This window comes from Uloborus diversus, chromosome 5 (assembly GCF_026930045.1).
Source record: "Uloborus diversus isolate 005 chromosome 5, Udiv.v.3.1, whole genome shotgun sequence".
NCBI classification, from domain to species: Eukaryota; Metazoa; Arthropoda; class Arachnida; order Araneae; family Uloboridae; genus Uloborus; species Uloborus diversus.
This window is the reverse complement of record NC_072735.1, coordinates 53,404,892-53,418,984: the sequence shown is the minus strand read 5'-3', so window position 1 is coordinate 53,418,984 and position 14,093 is coordinate 53,404,892. Positions and strand designations below refer to the sequence as shown.

The window sequence follows — 14,093 nt, the reverse complement described above, 5'->3', positions numbered from 1 at the left end:
GATTGATTTTTTTTTTAACATATAAAAGAAGCGTGCTGAAATAGCAGGTGCCATATTATAATTTTTTTGTAAACGGAAAAGCTAATAAAATTCTTGTATTATTTTAAAATAACTAATAAAGACGGAAATTGTAATATATGTATAATTAGAAAAAAATTTTAAAAATTGACCCGTATTTCAGGACTGGAAAATATAAAAACTGAGCTGTATACGGATGGTTAAAACAATTCATGGTATTGTTTGGTTCTAAGTACGTTATGGGACATTTTTTATCATGGCTATTATTTGTCAATGTACTATATTTTCTGAAAGAAAAGCTGCACTGGGGTAAATGGCCTCCGCAAAATTTGGGAGAAAAAAAAACTTTTTCTTCAGATGTGCCACATTAGTATATAAGCTGCATTGAAGTTTTGTTAAAAAACAATCCATGAGCACTTTGTATAATAACTCATATATTAGAAGTATTGACATCATTGTAAAATGACTAAATAATTAGTAATACTAGCAATGATAATATTTAACTTGGACAAACTAGGAAAGAATTTTAAATGTATACAGTGGGAAACTCATTAAAATGAACTCAAATGGACCTTTAAAATCAACTTGTATTAATGGTAGTTAGTCTTTATCTGAACAACAATAAACTGCAAACAAAAGGGCGAGAATTACAAATAAAATTTGTTTTAAGCATGGTCAGGTGTTCAAATTACCGAGGTCAAACTGTTTTTACATAAAACAGGAGTCTCCAACTTTTTAGCCAAAGGGCCATTTTTAAAATTTCTTGAGACCTGTGGGTCAAAATTCCAGATAGAGATAGCTTTATCATACCAAATGAAGTTCAAAATCTCAGGCAAATTTTTGTTATAGAATTAATTAAGGCATCTAATAATTCTTATTTTTTATCAATCAGTTACAAAATTCCAAAAATTTAAAAACATGTTTAAAATTTTATTTCAAATATTCTATTCTCATCTGCCAGCTGTTGGATAAATCAACACAGGTCAAACTGAACTAAAAAGAAGTCCTTAAACAGCACTTGAAAGTTGATTCCAAATTGGTTTATTTCAGTTGCTACCAGTGCCAGATCTAGGTTGGTGCAGGCCAGGGCCCTTGCCTCGCATGGCTAAGTTTGAAGGCGGCAAATTCACACTAATTCATTTTTTTTCCTTTGAAACTTGATATAGAAACTTGGAAGATGAAAGAATTAATTAATAATTATGTAAGTAATATAGTAAATTATTCAGAGAGTAAACCAAATAAACTATTTCACATTGCTCTGCATGTACTTGACAAATTGTACAAACTATTTGAAATACAAATAAGTTCAATATTAACTAAATGATTACTGTACTGAATATTAAAAGGTCTCAATTAAAATTTAAAACATTAATAACAAGATCTTTATCATTTTATTATAACATAAAATTTTTGAATTGCAACAAAATATTACAATACGAGCATGAATTTTTTTTAATTGCCAGTATTATCATGTGCTTTGATATTTGGTGGCATTTTTTCCCGACTGGAATCGACTTCCATGCGCTACTATATAGTTAAAATTTTACCAAATCTTAAGCGGCAGAGTAAGTATTTGATAATTTCACTTTGCCCCGCTACTGCACTTTGCCCACATTCTCCTAAATATGTTTAGAAAAATGGAACATGTGTAATTCTCAATGCTGTTACCGGAAATTCCCCCCCCCCCCTTTTCTTTTTAAATTTCCTTTCTTAATACTTTCTAACATAATATTTAAGCTGAAATATATTTTGTTTAGTGTGTAAAAGCCATCTCTTTTTTTCTTCCCTAAGAGAAAATTCTGGCACTCCTAGTGGTGAATAGGAAATTTAACTTTCATATGATGCATACAAAAGGTGAATTCCAGGAAAAAGGCAACATGACACTTGAATTTTAAAACTTAATATTCTGTCACTTGCCATATATCATTCTTACCTCTTCAGCAATAAACTTCTTGAATCTTAATTTGTTTTTCTCAAATGGTTTGATAATTTCCAGAAAATCAAGGGCAAAATCAAGTTTTCTCTTTGTGTTTTTACAGAGCAAAAAATCTCTTTTGTTACATACCGTAACTTCAATAAACTTGTTATTAGCATCATCACTAAGGTGACGGTTTGATGTCCTTCCGTTACCAAAATACTACATCTCAGTTCACCAAGAACCAATTGGGTATGGAAACTTTTTTTATGCAAAGTAGAATCATGACCCTCGTCAAGGAGGCATAGCTATAATTTTAATGGATATTCAATTTATATGGTTTTTCATGGTAACGGAAGAACAAAAAAAAAATACTGTAACGGAAGGACATTTAACTATAAGCTGATACAAGGTAAAATTTTAAAATGCTAGTGTAAAACAAACTATTGTTTAAAGTTAGTAAACATATATAAGTAATATTTGTACAAAAAATGTGTGATTTAATTTAAAAATTTAAATTTTATTTAATTTTTTTAAAAACCGTTTCGTGATTTTACTTTTTCTATTGTATGTAATGAAAACCGTGAAAACTACACTTAAAAACTCTTAAGCATGAGAAAATCATTTTGGTATGACATGTTTGTGATATGACAAGCCAATTCAATCAGAAACACTTGCTTAAAAACTTGAAATTTATATTAGAACAATACAATATTGGAGAGCATTGATTTAACCGTTAAACGTACTGCGAAGAGATCAGTACATTTATACATCAACTTTCAACAAAAAGATGGAAAAAAAAAGGATGCAAAAAGATCCATTCTCAACCTGACACACAAGATATGCACTATTTGAAACCTGAAACAAGTTATGTTACTGAATATAGTAAGTACTTCAACAAATCGAACGAAATTTCCCTTCAAAGTCAACAGACTCTCAGTTATAATGTTAAAAATGAGGATACTGCTGAATCAAAAACACCAAACCATAAGAATATACGAAAGGATTCTTTAACGTTTGAACAAGTTTTATTAGTTGGATGGAAGGGAAAGAAATGAACAAAGAGCAATGTTGGTCAGGTATTCCATATAGAAGATGAAGGAATAGAAATAACTTGTTTGAGAATGCACAATAATGCGGGAATGATCTTCGTGTTTGATGAGAAGAAAACTAAATGTTCTATGGATTATGATAAAATTTTATTATTTAAGAAGAGTATTTAAAGAATTCTGAATTGTAATAGATGGCTCAGGCATTAGATATCATTTTTTCAAACTGCTGTATTAGCTGAATAAATGTTTGTAAGTTAAAATTTTCCAAATTTAATTGTTTTGGACTTCTTGTCCTTCCGTTACCCTCAACAGATACATAATTTATATGCTTAAAATAATTATTTTTTTAAAACTGACTGAACACTCCTGTATGTGCTCTACTTTTTGTAGAATTTTCCCTTTCATAGTTCAGCTGAATTTTTGGAGAGAACATGATAGCGTGAAAAATCATGTCGGGAAAAATGTCCTTACGTTACCGCTTTTTAAATTTGATTTTAAAAAGTTACTAACGAAAAATTCTCGGCTTTGGCTTGTTTAGCAATTTACCATGATGTGTATGAAAGTCTATGCATCAGTTTTTGAAAAAATATATATTTTGATATGCTGACAGACAAATGCATCGATTTTTTTGTAAAACTGTCCTTTCATTACCACTGGAATTCATCAAAAACAAACCAAATTAAAAGTATTGAATTTGAAATTCACAATAAAACAATCAAACATTTCATTTTTCTTCCTTTTCTGCTTTGGATAAAAACTTTGCTGTATGACTTTTTAAAATACATCAACATGTAACATTTATTCCATACTTCCACCCACATTTAAAACATTTAAATGCCAATAAAAGAAAATAGCATACTTTCGTATCACATCTGCAGCATTTGCCCATGCTTCAAGTGCACCTTTATACCGTCCATTCCTATATAAATAGCCTCCAAGATACGTATATGGATAAACATGCATGTTGCAATAAAAACTCTGAGCAGCTAAAATAGATTCTTGAAATAGATCAATTGGAGGCGGTCGACCAGGACTGGGAGTTATTTCTTCAAGATCACCAAGATTGCCCAGAGCCATTGGATATGTCTTCAAATGATTCAGGTCATACAACAGCCACAGCAGTTGCTGAGGAATAAAACAAGATAGTTACTTATGCAAACCACAAATACAATACATCAACTACAACCAATTAATGGAATTTAATACATTGGAAGAAACTAATATTCATAAAACAAAAATCATCTACTTCTTACATTTTCTTCAAATATTCAACTTGTGCGTGTTATTTACGTATTGAGCTTGAAATTAAGCGATATGTTCATCTGGGTTCACAGAAACATTCAAGAGACCAGCGGAATATAAACTGCAAACTTCCATGAGACCAGCCAAGTTTTATACTTGTTCATTTTTAAAAAGTTTCAAGCATCATACCTATTTGAGACATGTATTAAGAGAAGTTTTGTACATTTAACCTTACCAATATTGTTTCTGAAATATACAAATACAAATACAAAAGTGACGACCAGCAACAGGCTCTGGGCCCAGCTAGACTGGTCCTAGTCAATTTACAATCCCCAGTGAAGATCAATGGCCCTCTTAAAACCATCTACTGCCTTGCTCATTACCACCTCTTCCGGTAAACTGTTCCAAGGTTCCACTATCCTGCTATAATAATAATTTTTCCTAATATCCATGTTAGCCTGAGATTTAAATAGCTTAAAACAATGACCCCTTGTCCTGTTTTCAGTGCTAAACTTCAGCCCCGTAACATCTTTCATTTTAATAAATTTAAACAACTGAATCATGTCCCCTCGGTCTCTTCTTTGCTCAAGAATGTACATTTTTAACCTTCTAAGCCTGGAATCATAGTAAAAAAATTTTATCATTTGCACTATAAATTGCCTCTTGTGTTTAGAAGCAATTTCATTCATCCGTTATTTCTGAAACAATGATACAGTTGAACTTGTTTATGACGAGCCCTGATTTGAGCGAGCAATACTTTTTCAGGGTTCGTACTCAAATTCAGAAAAAAAATGAAGGAGTTTTAGAGGAGTTTTGAAGGAGTAAAATGATATATTGGAGGAGTACTAACGGGCTGTCATTAAATGATGTCCCACTTTTTTCCAACAAATTTGACCCCTTCCCCTTTATCACAAAGTGTCAAACTTCAGCTAACTCCTCCTCTTGTCATATGTTAAATTTTTTACAAACATATTGTTACAATAACTGTGTGAAATCAGTTTTTGTCACCCTCTCTTTTCCCCTTGTCACAATTGCCCCTCAAGGCATGACATCACTTGTGGATGACCCTTTTTATTTTACAATATCATAACTTAGATTTACTAAACAATTGTTTTTTTAACACAATCACTTAATATAGTACATCCACTTATATTTTTAAATATTTAAATAATAATTAGAAAAACCTGAATTTTGCTGCTGAGAGTGAAGAGGAGGGAAAAACAGTAATCATAAAACTTGAAAAAAAGAAAAAGAAAAGAAAAAAAAATCACCAGCATGTTTTACTTCACTTATGAAATGTCTTAGTCTTCTAATAAAATTTTCACCATCAAATTTTATGATTTAACTAGGATCAATTTGTAAACCACATCTTTCTGAAAAAAATAAATGCACGAAATTACGACACTAAAATTGCCCTTGTCATGACGTTAGTTGTCGATCAAAGTATTATAAGTTATTGTCATAGAGGAAGATTATGTGGTCTTGTGTGAACTAAAAAAGAAGGAGTTTTGAAGGAGTTAAAACCAAAATGAAGGAGTTTGAAGGGCCCTTCAAAAAATTTTCCTAAATGAAGGAGTATTGTAGGAGTTTTGAAGGAGCGTACGAACCCTGTTTTTGAAATTCATAAAATTTCTATTGACTACCAGCTCAGCTTCTTCTTTCTTGTAGCTCAAGTGCAAGCCGGATGAAAAGAACAATGAAAGTGACAACAAGAAAAACAAACAGGAAGAATTTGAAACTGAACTACCCTCAACATGCTCAATGGATTTTGATAGGCAGAAAGACTTCTAACTTTTTTCGAATCAAGGGACGCAAATGATATTTTTCGGCCATCGGAAAACAACAATACAAGAAAGAGTTCAAAAGACAGTTATGCTTTGAAAAGCAAATTAACCAACTTTTTCTAAAGATGGTTTTGAAAAAAAAGCAAGAACGCATTATTTTGTATGATTTGTTTTCACCAAAACCAATTTTTTCGAATACTTGGCTATAAAGAAAAAGTATCAAGGTCCCTTTGTTCTCATTACAAGCGAACGTGACTGAAGTACATATAATGAATTCTACCACAGATGACACAGCTTGTAAGCAAACTATTGTTCAGGAATTTCTAACAAATATTGGATCATGAAGTTTTAGATTTCTTAGTTTGCTATTATAGAAAAGGTAATCTTTTTACAAAATGTATATTGCAATTAATTAATATTTTTTTTTATAATTTTGTCCTAAATTTTTTTTTCTATTGTGTAATAAAGGTTTCAGATTAATTTTGATATCTAAATCAATATCAGCTTTCAACAGCCAATTTACTTCAATTTCAAGTTCTGTGGTGACAAGATTCGGGATTTTGTGCATCAAAAAGAAATAATTTGGTCAAAAAATGAACATAATGGCTACTCCTTTCTAGCCTGGATTAACACTGATGAGCAGCTTCTGAAAGAAAAATGTAAAATGACTAGAGAAAAATGCATTCACTTGCAAAGCAAAACTAGCCATGATTCTCTTTCTCGTTATCACAAATTCTTATACATAATATAACTTTTTTTTTTTTTTTTTGCTTTAGTTGCATAGAAATATGTAATAAGGGTCCACAAGTTTTTCAACTAGAAGTGAAAAAACATTTTGATTCAGTAAATTCAATTTCTTATTTTACACGTTGTTAGATTATCATTGCCAAGAAACAGCTATTATGTGGCAGTATAAATTCGAGTTTTAATTAATTCTACAAGAAATTTGTCATTAGTTATGGCTAATTCCATGCCAAAGAACACCATAACACAGAACTTTGAATTTACCTTTCTATTCCTTTTTTCTCAAAATAATTATATACATAATATATTCAACTTGAATACTTATGTAAAATTAAGAACAATTTGTTTTTTATGTATTTTTATTGTCAATAAAAATAAATTGTAGTGTGAGTCACATTGATCATATAGTGTGAGTCACATATAAAATGTCATGTTATAAACTAATTTTATATTTCATTAATCTAGTAGCAATATAAAGTTGAAGTACTATCATTACAAGTTAAAACCACCTAAAAAAAATTTTTTTAACTCAAAAGAGGAAAAGACAAGAGTTTTTGTACTTAATACAATGCATCACTTCCTTTTCTTGTAGCCTGAGTTACAGCCAGTGATGTTCCCATCAATTTTTCTGATGGTATACTCTCAGTAATCCATTATGCACAATATGTGTATGTGATCATATACATAACATGTCATATGAAAATTTTAGAAGCTTGAGGGTATACGCTATATGTCTAAAAAATGTTTGAGAGCATACGGAGTGTATGGAGTATACCCCTATAGGAACACCACTGGTCACAACTGAGATTTACCCATGTACACAGAATATGCAATGAAATGGATGAAATTTAATGGCTAGGATATATAAATCAAAAATCAATCAAGGTAAACCTAGTAAATCTCGATTTTTTGCCACAATAGTATTTTATGGTCATTTTAAGATTCAGATGTAGCTCACTAGTAGAAAAGTCACGCATGGAACAAGCCTTACTTATAATGTTTGAATAAAATTCTGAAAGAATTACCTGATACCTACTCTCAAACTATTAAAAATAATGCCAAAACAATTTTAAATAATAAAAAACTTAATTGACTCTAACCTGCTGCAAGCGAGCTACTTCTAAGCTATCTGACATAGCATTTATAGATGGATTGATACCAGAGACAAGAGCCGCAACTTCCATTCTTCTGGTGCACTTAACTGGGTACCCATTTAAATACAGCCAAGACTTTTCAGCCATGCCAGTGGCTACTGGTTGGCCTCTTTTATCCTCATTACCTTTTCCTGAAGAAAATGTTTGAAATTAATAGCCAGATAGATGTACGGCAAATAAATATTTGTGTGAAAATGCTGTGTTATAACAAATTGCAGATTATACATGTAAATGCTTGAAAAAAAAAAGAGTTTTCAGCAGAATTCAATGAATCTGAAGATTAAATTTAAAATCGTGCTCGTTAACAGTTAAGGTCGAAATTCGCGGTCGCCACTCTCTACTGGCAGCCTAAAAGTTTATTGGGGAGACTACAAAATGTGATATTGGGTCACCAAACTGGCGACCTCCAAGTTATTTATTTTTCCTGAACAAAAATGCAAAATGTTGAGTATTAAAAGCATAGCTATCAATATCGTAATAAATCAGCCCAGCTGCTTTAAAAACATAACTAAATGCAGATGTTTTTCATAGGAGGGGGAAAAATCAGAAAAGTTTTACAGCCTAACTTTTTTAACTTCAAAAATAAAAGTAAGTACAGTATATAGGACCTCAAACTGGTAAGCAATGGCTCAGTAGTTCTAAATTTTGTTACATGACAAGTTTTGGTTCACTACCGAAAATAGCAACATGGCAGGCATTAATCAAACAATCGATATAATGGACATTTTAGGAAGGTTATGCATGTTCTTATAAATAATTACCTTGCACATTCTTGTACAAATTAAACAATTTAGTACAACAAAAAAGGTTCAAATTTGAGAGAACACTGGCCAAAAATTTTCAATTTTTTCCTTCAAATTTTAGTTTGATCCTGTAACTATATACCTCCTAAATAAATTTATATCGACACCTTCAGATATAATTTTATACTGTCTGACTGTTAATTAAGTATTTTATCTGCAGTAAAAGTTGCACTATATGAAGTTTGCAGGAAATTGCCAATCTGTGAATTTATAAATTTTTACATAGAAATTAGAGAATATATGCAGTGGTGGAAAACAAAAATTCATTTTTGTATCAGCTTTGTATCAATAAAAATGCCAATATTGTATCAGAACAACCAGTTTTGTATCGCTTAATTTTGTATTAGGTGAAGTTGTGGTTTCAAAACAGAATTTTTAAATTTGTGTAAGATCTGATCACTACACAATTTGAAGCAAATACAAAACATTTGTAGCAAAATATACATAAATAATTTTTAAAATTCAATTTGGTAGCAGTATTTTTCTCACTTAAAAAAGTCTGAGAAAAGACAACTGGTAAGTGTACAACTAATCATAATACATACTTAACTAAAAACTCTTAAAATAGCTATTTCACAACATTTATTAAACCCTAGGATACTCCCCCAGTGCAGGATGGTGTTCACTAGTCTTAAAGATTGCTTCACAATCTTATGTAGCTGATAATTAATTGAATAGTTTATAAGGACAAATCAGTTTAAAATACGCATTACAACTAAAACGAAATGAAAACCCCACTCCCCCTCCAGTAGAAAATAGAATTTAAAAAAAGGACTATTTATAATTTCAATAACATTAAAATTCTACTCCCACATTAATTTAAATAAAAGAACTTGATGAAACTATGCATAACAAAATTATTTCTTGAAAAACATAGAATGTTAAGGGGTGTGAGAAATCTTTCAATCCTTTTAATACGCAATTTTTCTAAAATTTGAGCTTTAAAAAAATTACAAACAAAAAGAAACTAACTCTAAATTAAAACAAAAAAAAAAAAAAAAGCTCCAAGGTACAAAACCCTAAGTCCCTTTTTAAGGCTGAAGGTAACTTGCTATGGGGTTTGCTGGATATAGGACAGCAAGACAATTTTTTATGCTATTTTTTTTAATATTTAGGTGTTAATCATACTTTTATTTATAGTACTAGGGGGCTCTGCCCCCTGCTCACTAACCCCCAAATATTGTTTCGCAATCTTATGTGATTCGCAAGGATTTAAATTGTCAATTAGAAAGAAAAAGATTGAAAACACATTATGAGCTCCCTTTGTATCAAAAAACATCCCTTCCATGGGTTTCAAAATAACTTGTACCAGCTTACAGAGCAGTAAGGGCTAAGGGGCTTATCAGCATTGCAAAACTGCAGTTTTGTACGTTTGAAAAGTCATTTTCATATTCATGGTCTCTAGTAATATATTTTACTCTTTAGCTCAGGGCTTGAATTGAGTTGAGCCGAAGATTTTTTGTTAAAATTGAAATCCTTAAAGTTTGTGAATAAGAAAGAAGAAACATGTACGAATCAAAAAGACGTAGCTATAGCAACGCCAAACAAAACATCAATAATTTTAATGGTGATGGGATTATTCTAACTTGATTTTTAACGGCTTATTACTTTTTTTCCTTTGGAGATAGAATTTTAGTTCTTCGGCCATGGGTCGAGTTAGATCTGGAGTAAAAAAAAAGTTGCTCTTTACAGTGGTTTCAAAAAAAAAAAAAAAAATAACTGTGGGGCAGTTCCTTCGCTTTTACTGATAAATTTAATAAAGAAAGTAGAGCCTAAATTTTAGCTAAGCCTAAAAAAATTCGAGCTAAAAACCCAAATAGCTCCCACTGTATTTAAGTTACAGAATTGAAACAAATTGCCTAAAACGCAGAAAATTCTACCCTTTCCAACGATATATAATACTAATATATGCAAGTAATTTTTCAACCCTTTAATAGGCAATGATAGGCAATTTACGGAAAATTTGAGCTTAAAAAATTAATAACAAAAAAACTAATTCGAATTTTAAAAAATAAAACCCCAAGTGCACACCCCCGAGGCTCGAAGTAATTTTGTACAAAATTTCATGCCTGTAGGTGCTATGGGGTCTCCTGGACGCAGATCTGCCACAGACTTCCTTCCAGACTTTCTTTGAAACCTTATTTTTATTTAGCATAAAGAGATTTCAAGACAGAAACAGCAGCTAGTATATAAAATGGAAAATGCCTACCATGTAATGTATTTATTGCACTCAAAACTAAAGAGCAAAAAAAAAAAAAAAGAACATTTTGCAAGCGTTTTCCTTTAAAAATTTTAAGCATCATCATTTTTTGAAATTGTAACGAGAAAATTAGTATATTTATTTGCAGTTTTTAGGTTTTCTTCACAAGAAAAAATAAATTAGGAAATTTCTACACTACAACATATTTTGTTTTTGCTACACTATTGACTTTCTTTCAAAACAACAACACAGATACGATTTTGTTAGCTTAATTTATCTACCAATATTTTTGAACAAAAAGGTGCAACAGTTCTTTTTTTCTCACCCCAGCAGCTTAGGCATGTCTATAGAAAATTGCTAATTGACTTAATTTGTCATATATTTTCTTTAATTTTCTTCAATTTGTCATTACTAGGACACCAGAATCAACTACTTAAAGTGAGTATGGATCAGTGAATTTTTGTAGTAACTGGTGCATTAGAACAGTGACTTATTTTTTATAAATTTCTACTCCCGACTAAGCATTTTCGTGAAAGAATTTTTGTAATTTTCTGCTGAAAATGAAAAAATTATTTTCCCATGCTTGATGAAAAAAACTTTTTCCCATGTCTCCAGAGCACATACAATTTTTCCTAATTAAATTTTGTATGTACTCTGGTGCATGAGATGCATCTCAATATGAGGTGTGGCCCAGGGGAACAAAAAGTTTGGACAGCACTGATTTAGCTAAGGGTGAACTCAAAACATAATTGAATTCTGCATATTACACTTTAACTTAAAACAAATTAAGATTACAGACCATGCCAAGTCACTTCAGCAGTTTCTTCAGAATCTTTGCCGTATATTACCCATGCATGATCTTCGGATAAAGCTAAATGAACATCTTTATATCCAAGAACTTGAAAAGCAGCAACAACAGCAAAAGCAACACCAAAACAATCTAATTTATTGCCTGAAAAAATACAACAAAAGAATAAATTCTCAGTTAATATTCATAAGAAATAACTGAATCTAATTTTTTTTTTTTTTTTTTCGAATTCAGATGAAATTTTAAAAAGTATTCTAAAAGTAAAATAATTTTATCCACAGACATGAGCATTCGTCTTCTTTTTGCCTCAAGAACCTAACTTTTTTAATACACAGTAGGACTCCAATTTAACACTTTTTGCACAACTGTCGGAAGGAAAATGTGATAGGCTGGAAAATATCAACAGAATTTTTATTAAAGACAATAAAATAATTTGAATTAAAGTAGGTCTACACAGTAGAAAATATTTTAAAACATATTTGTTACGTAAAATTAATTTCATTCACAGTCTGACAAAATAGAATGTTTACAAATTTGCAAGGTTTAAAAATTTCAATAATTTCTGCCTCCTTCATATTTTTTTGTTGTAACAGACACAGAATAAGCTCAATGATTTAAAAAGGTTTTTAAGTCATTTTATTTTTCAATGAAAGCATCAAGAAAAGTGTGTATTTAAATTGGAATTTTAAGTCTGCACTTTTGCTGTCTGATGACTTATATTCTGGGAGCTGCTGAGACAATAAGATTTGCATCATAACACAATTTTTTTTTTTAATAGAAATCAATATCATCGAAAACCATTAACATTCGGAGTATTAACGTCTTGATCGAAATCCACTTCATATCATCCAATAATAATAGAAATTTACAGTTCATGAAACAATGAGAGATGTAGTTTTGAGTTGTGGCAGAGGGCAGAGGATATGAAATGCAATGCCTCCAAACACATTATTTTTTTTCCCATGCATTTTTCAGTAGGTGATTAGATAAGGGGTGGTGAAATATAGTTTAAGTCATGTTTCTGGTTTTAAAAGAAATATAATGTGCAATTTATCATAGAAATACAAGCAAAATCAAGTTGGCATTATTTGGATAAAAACCTTACAAGTGAGAATGGGGTTACCGTGTTTCCTAGGTATAATCCGCGGATTATCAGCTAAAAACGGCAAAATTTATGAGGTGTGGATTATACGCAGCCACGGATTATCTGTGATTTTTTTCCCCCCCTTTAGCACCACACTTGAACCTCAATATTTTTACAGTAGGATTCACCGTTCGAGACCGTACGCCAACTGAATGTTGCTTATTTTACGAAGCATGCATGTTCTTCCTCGCTGCCTGCCTGTATTAGTGATGGGCATAATCGAGTTCTCATAATCGAATCACTCTATTATTCAAGATCATTCGAGAACTCGATTACCACGAGTTCTCGATTATCGTATCTCGAGTTCTCGATTATCACTTCTCGAGTTCTCGAGCATTCGATTATCACTTTTCAAGTTCTCGAGCGATGAACTTCTCAAGTTCTCGATTATCACTTTTCGAGTTCTCCAGCGATGAACTTCTCGAGTTCTCGATTATCACTTTCTGAGAACTCGAGCGATGAACTTATCGAGTTCTCGATTGTCACTTTCCGAGTGCTCGAGCGATCAACTTCTCGAGATGTTGAGTTCTCGAGATATTGAGTTTTCGAGATCTTGAGTTTTCAAGATGTCAATCACTCGAGCAGTGTATTTTTCGATCGATTTGATAATCGAATGAACCTCTCAATATAGTTGACTTCTGAGTTCTGACAAGGGTGCCCACCTATGGAGGGGGGGGGTCATGGCACAGACTGTGCTATTGTCATTTTTAGAGGGGGGTGTTTTAAGGGGTATTTTTCTCATTTGTTGGGGGAGGTCTCTGCGATATTGAGGGTTGAGGGGGTGGGGGCTTGACCTCAGGGCGGGTGGGCACCCTTGCTTCTGAAGTGTTTTAGTTGCAGGGGCGGATCCGTCATTTAGGCGGTCAAAGGGCTGACTTTGAAAAGTTAATGATTTTACTTATGAATGAGCATGGTTTTTTTCTGTCTTCCCAAAAAATTTGCATTGAAACCTTTTAACCCTTCCCCCAGAAAGACGGGCTGCGCTGAGGAGCCCACAGGGGAGGTGGGTCATTGCGCAGACTGCGCCATTGAAATTCTTAATGGACGTTAGACTTTTTTAGGGAGTGTCCTTCTTGAGGGGGAGAGAGGATCCCTAATTTTAAAAAGTGTGCCAGCACACTTGAGGAATAGATACCCTTGTGATCTAAATGGTATTACAATCAAATAATTGCCTTTCGAATGTTTCATTCGAATAGTGTTATAATTGAATGTATACTGCTGAATGCTTG

At 31.8% G+C, this 14,093-nt stretch overlaps 1 protein-coding gene across 1 annotated transcript in view; it reads right to left on the bottom strand.

The window, feature by feature from the left end:
* LOC129222169 (menin-like) overlaps positions 1–14,093 on the bottom strand; it is a 43,906-nt gene that overhangs the window by 12,163 nt on the left and 17,650 nt on the right. The window contains 3 exon segments of the mRNA XM_054856629.1: positions 3,845–4,110; positions 7,856–8,040; positions 11,712–11,864. Coding sequence (XP_054712604.1) covers positions 3,845–4,110; positions 7,856–8,040; positions 11,712–11,864 — 604 coding nt within the window.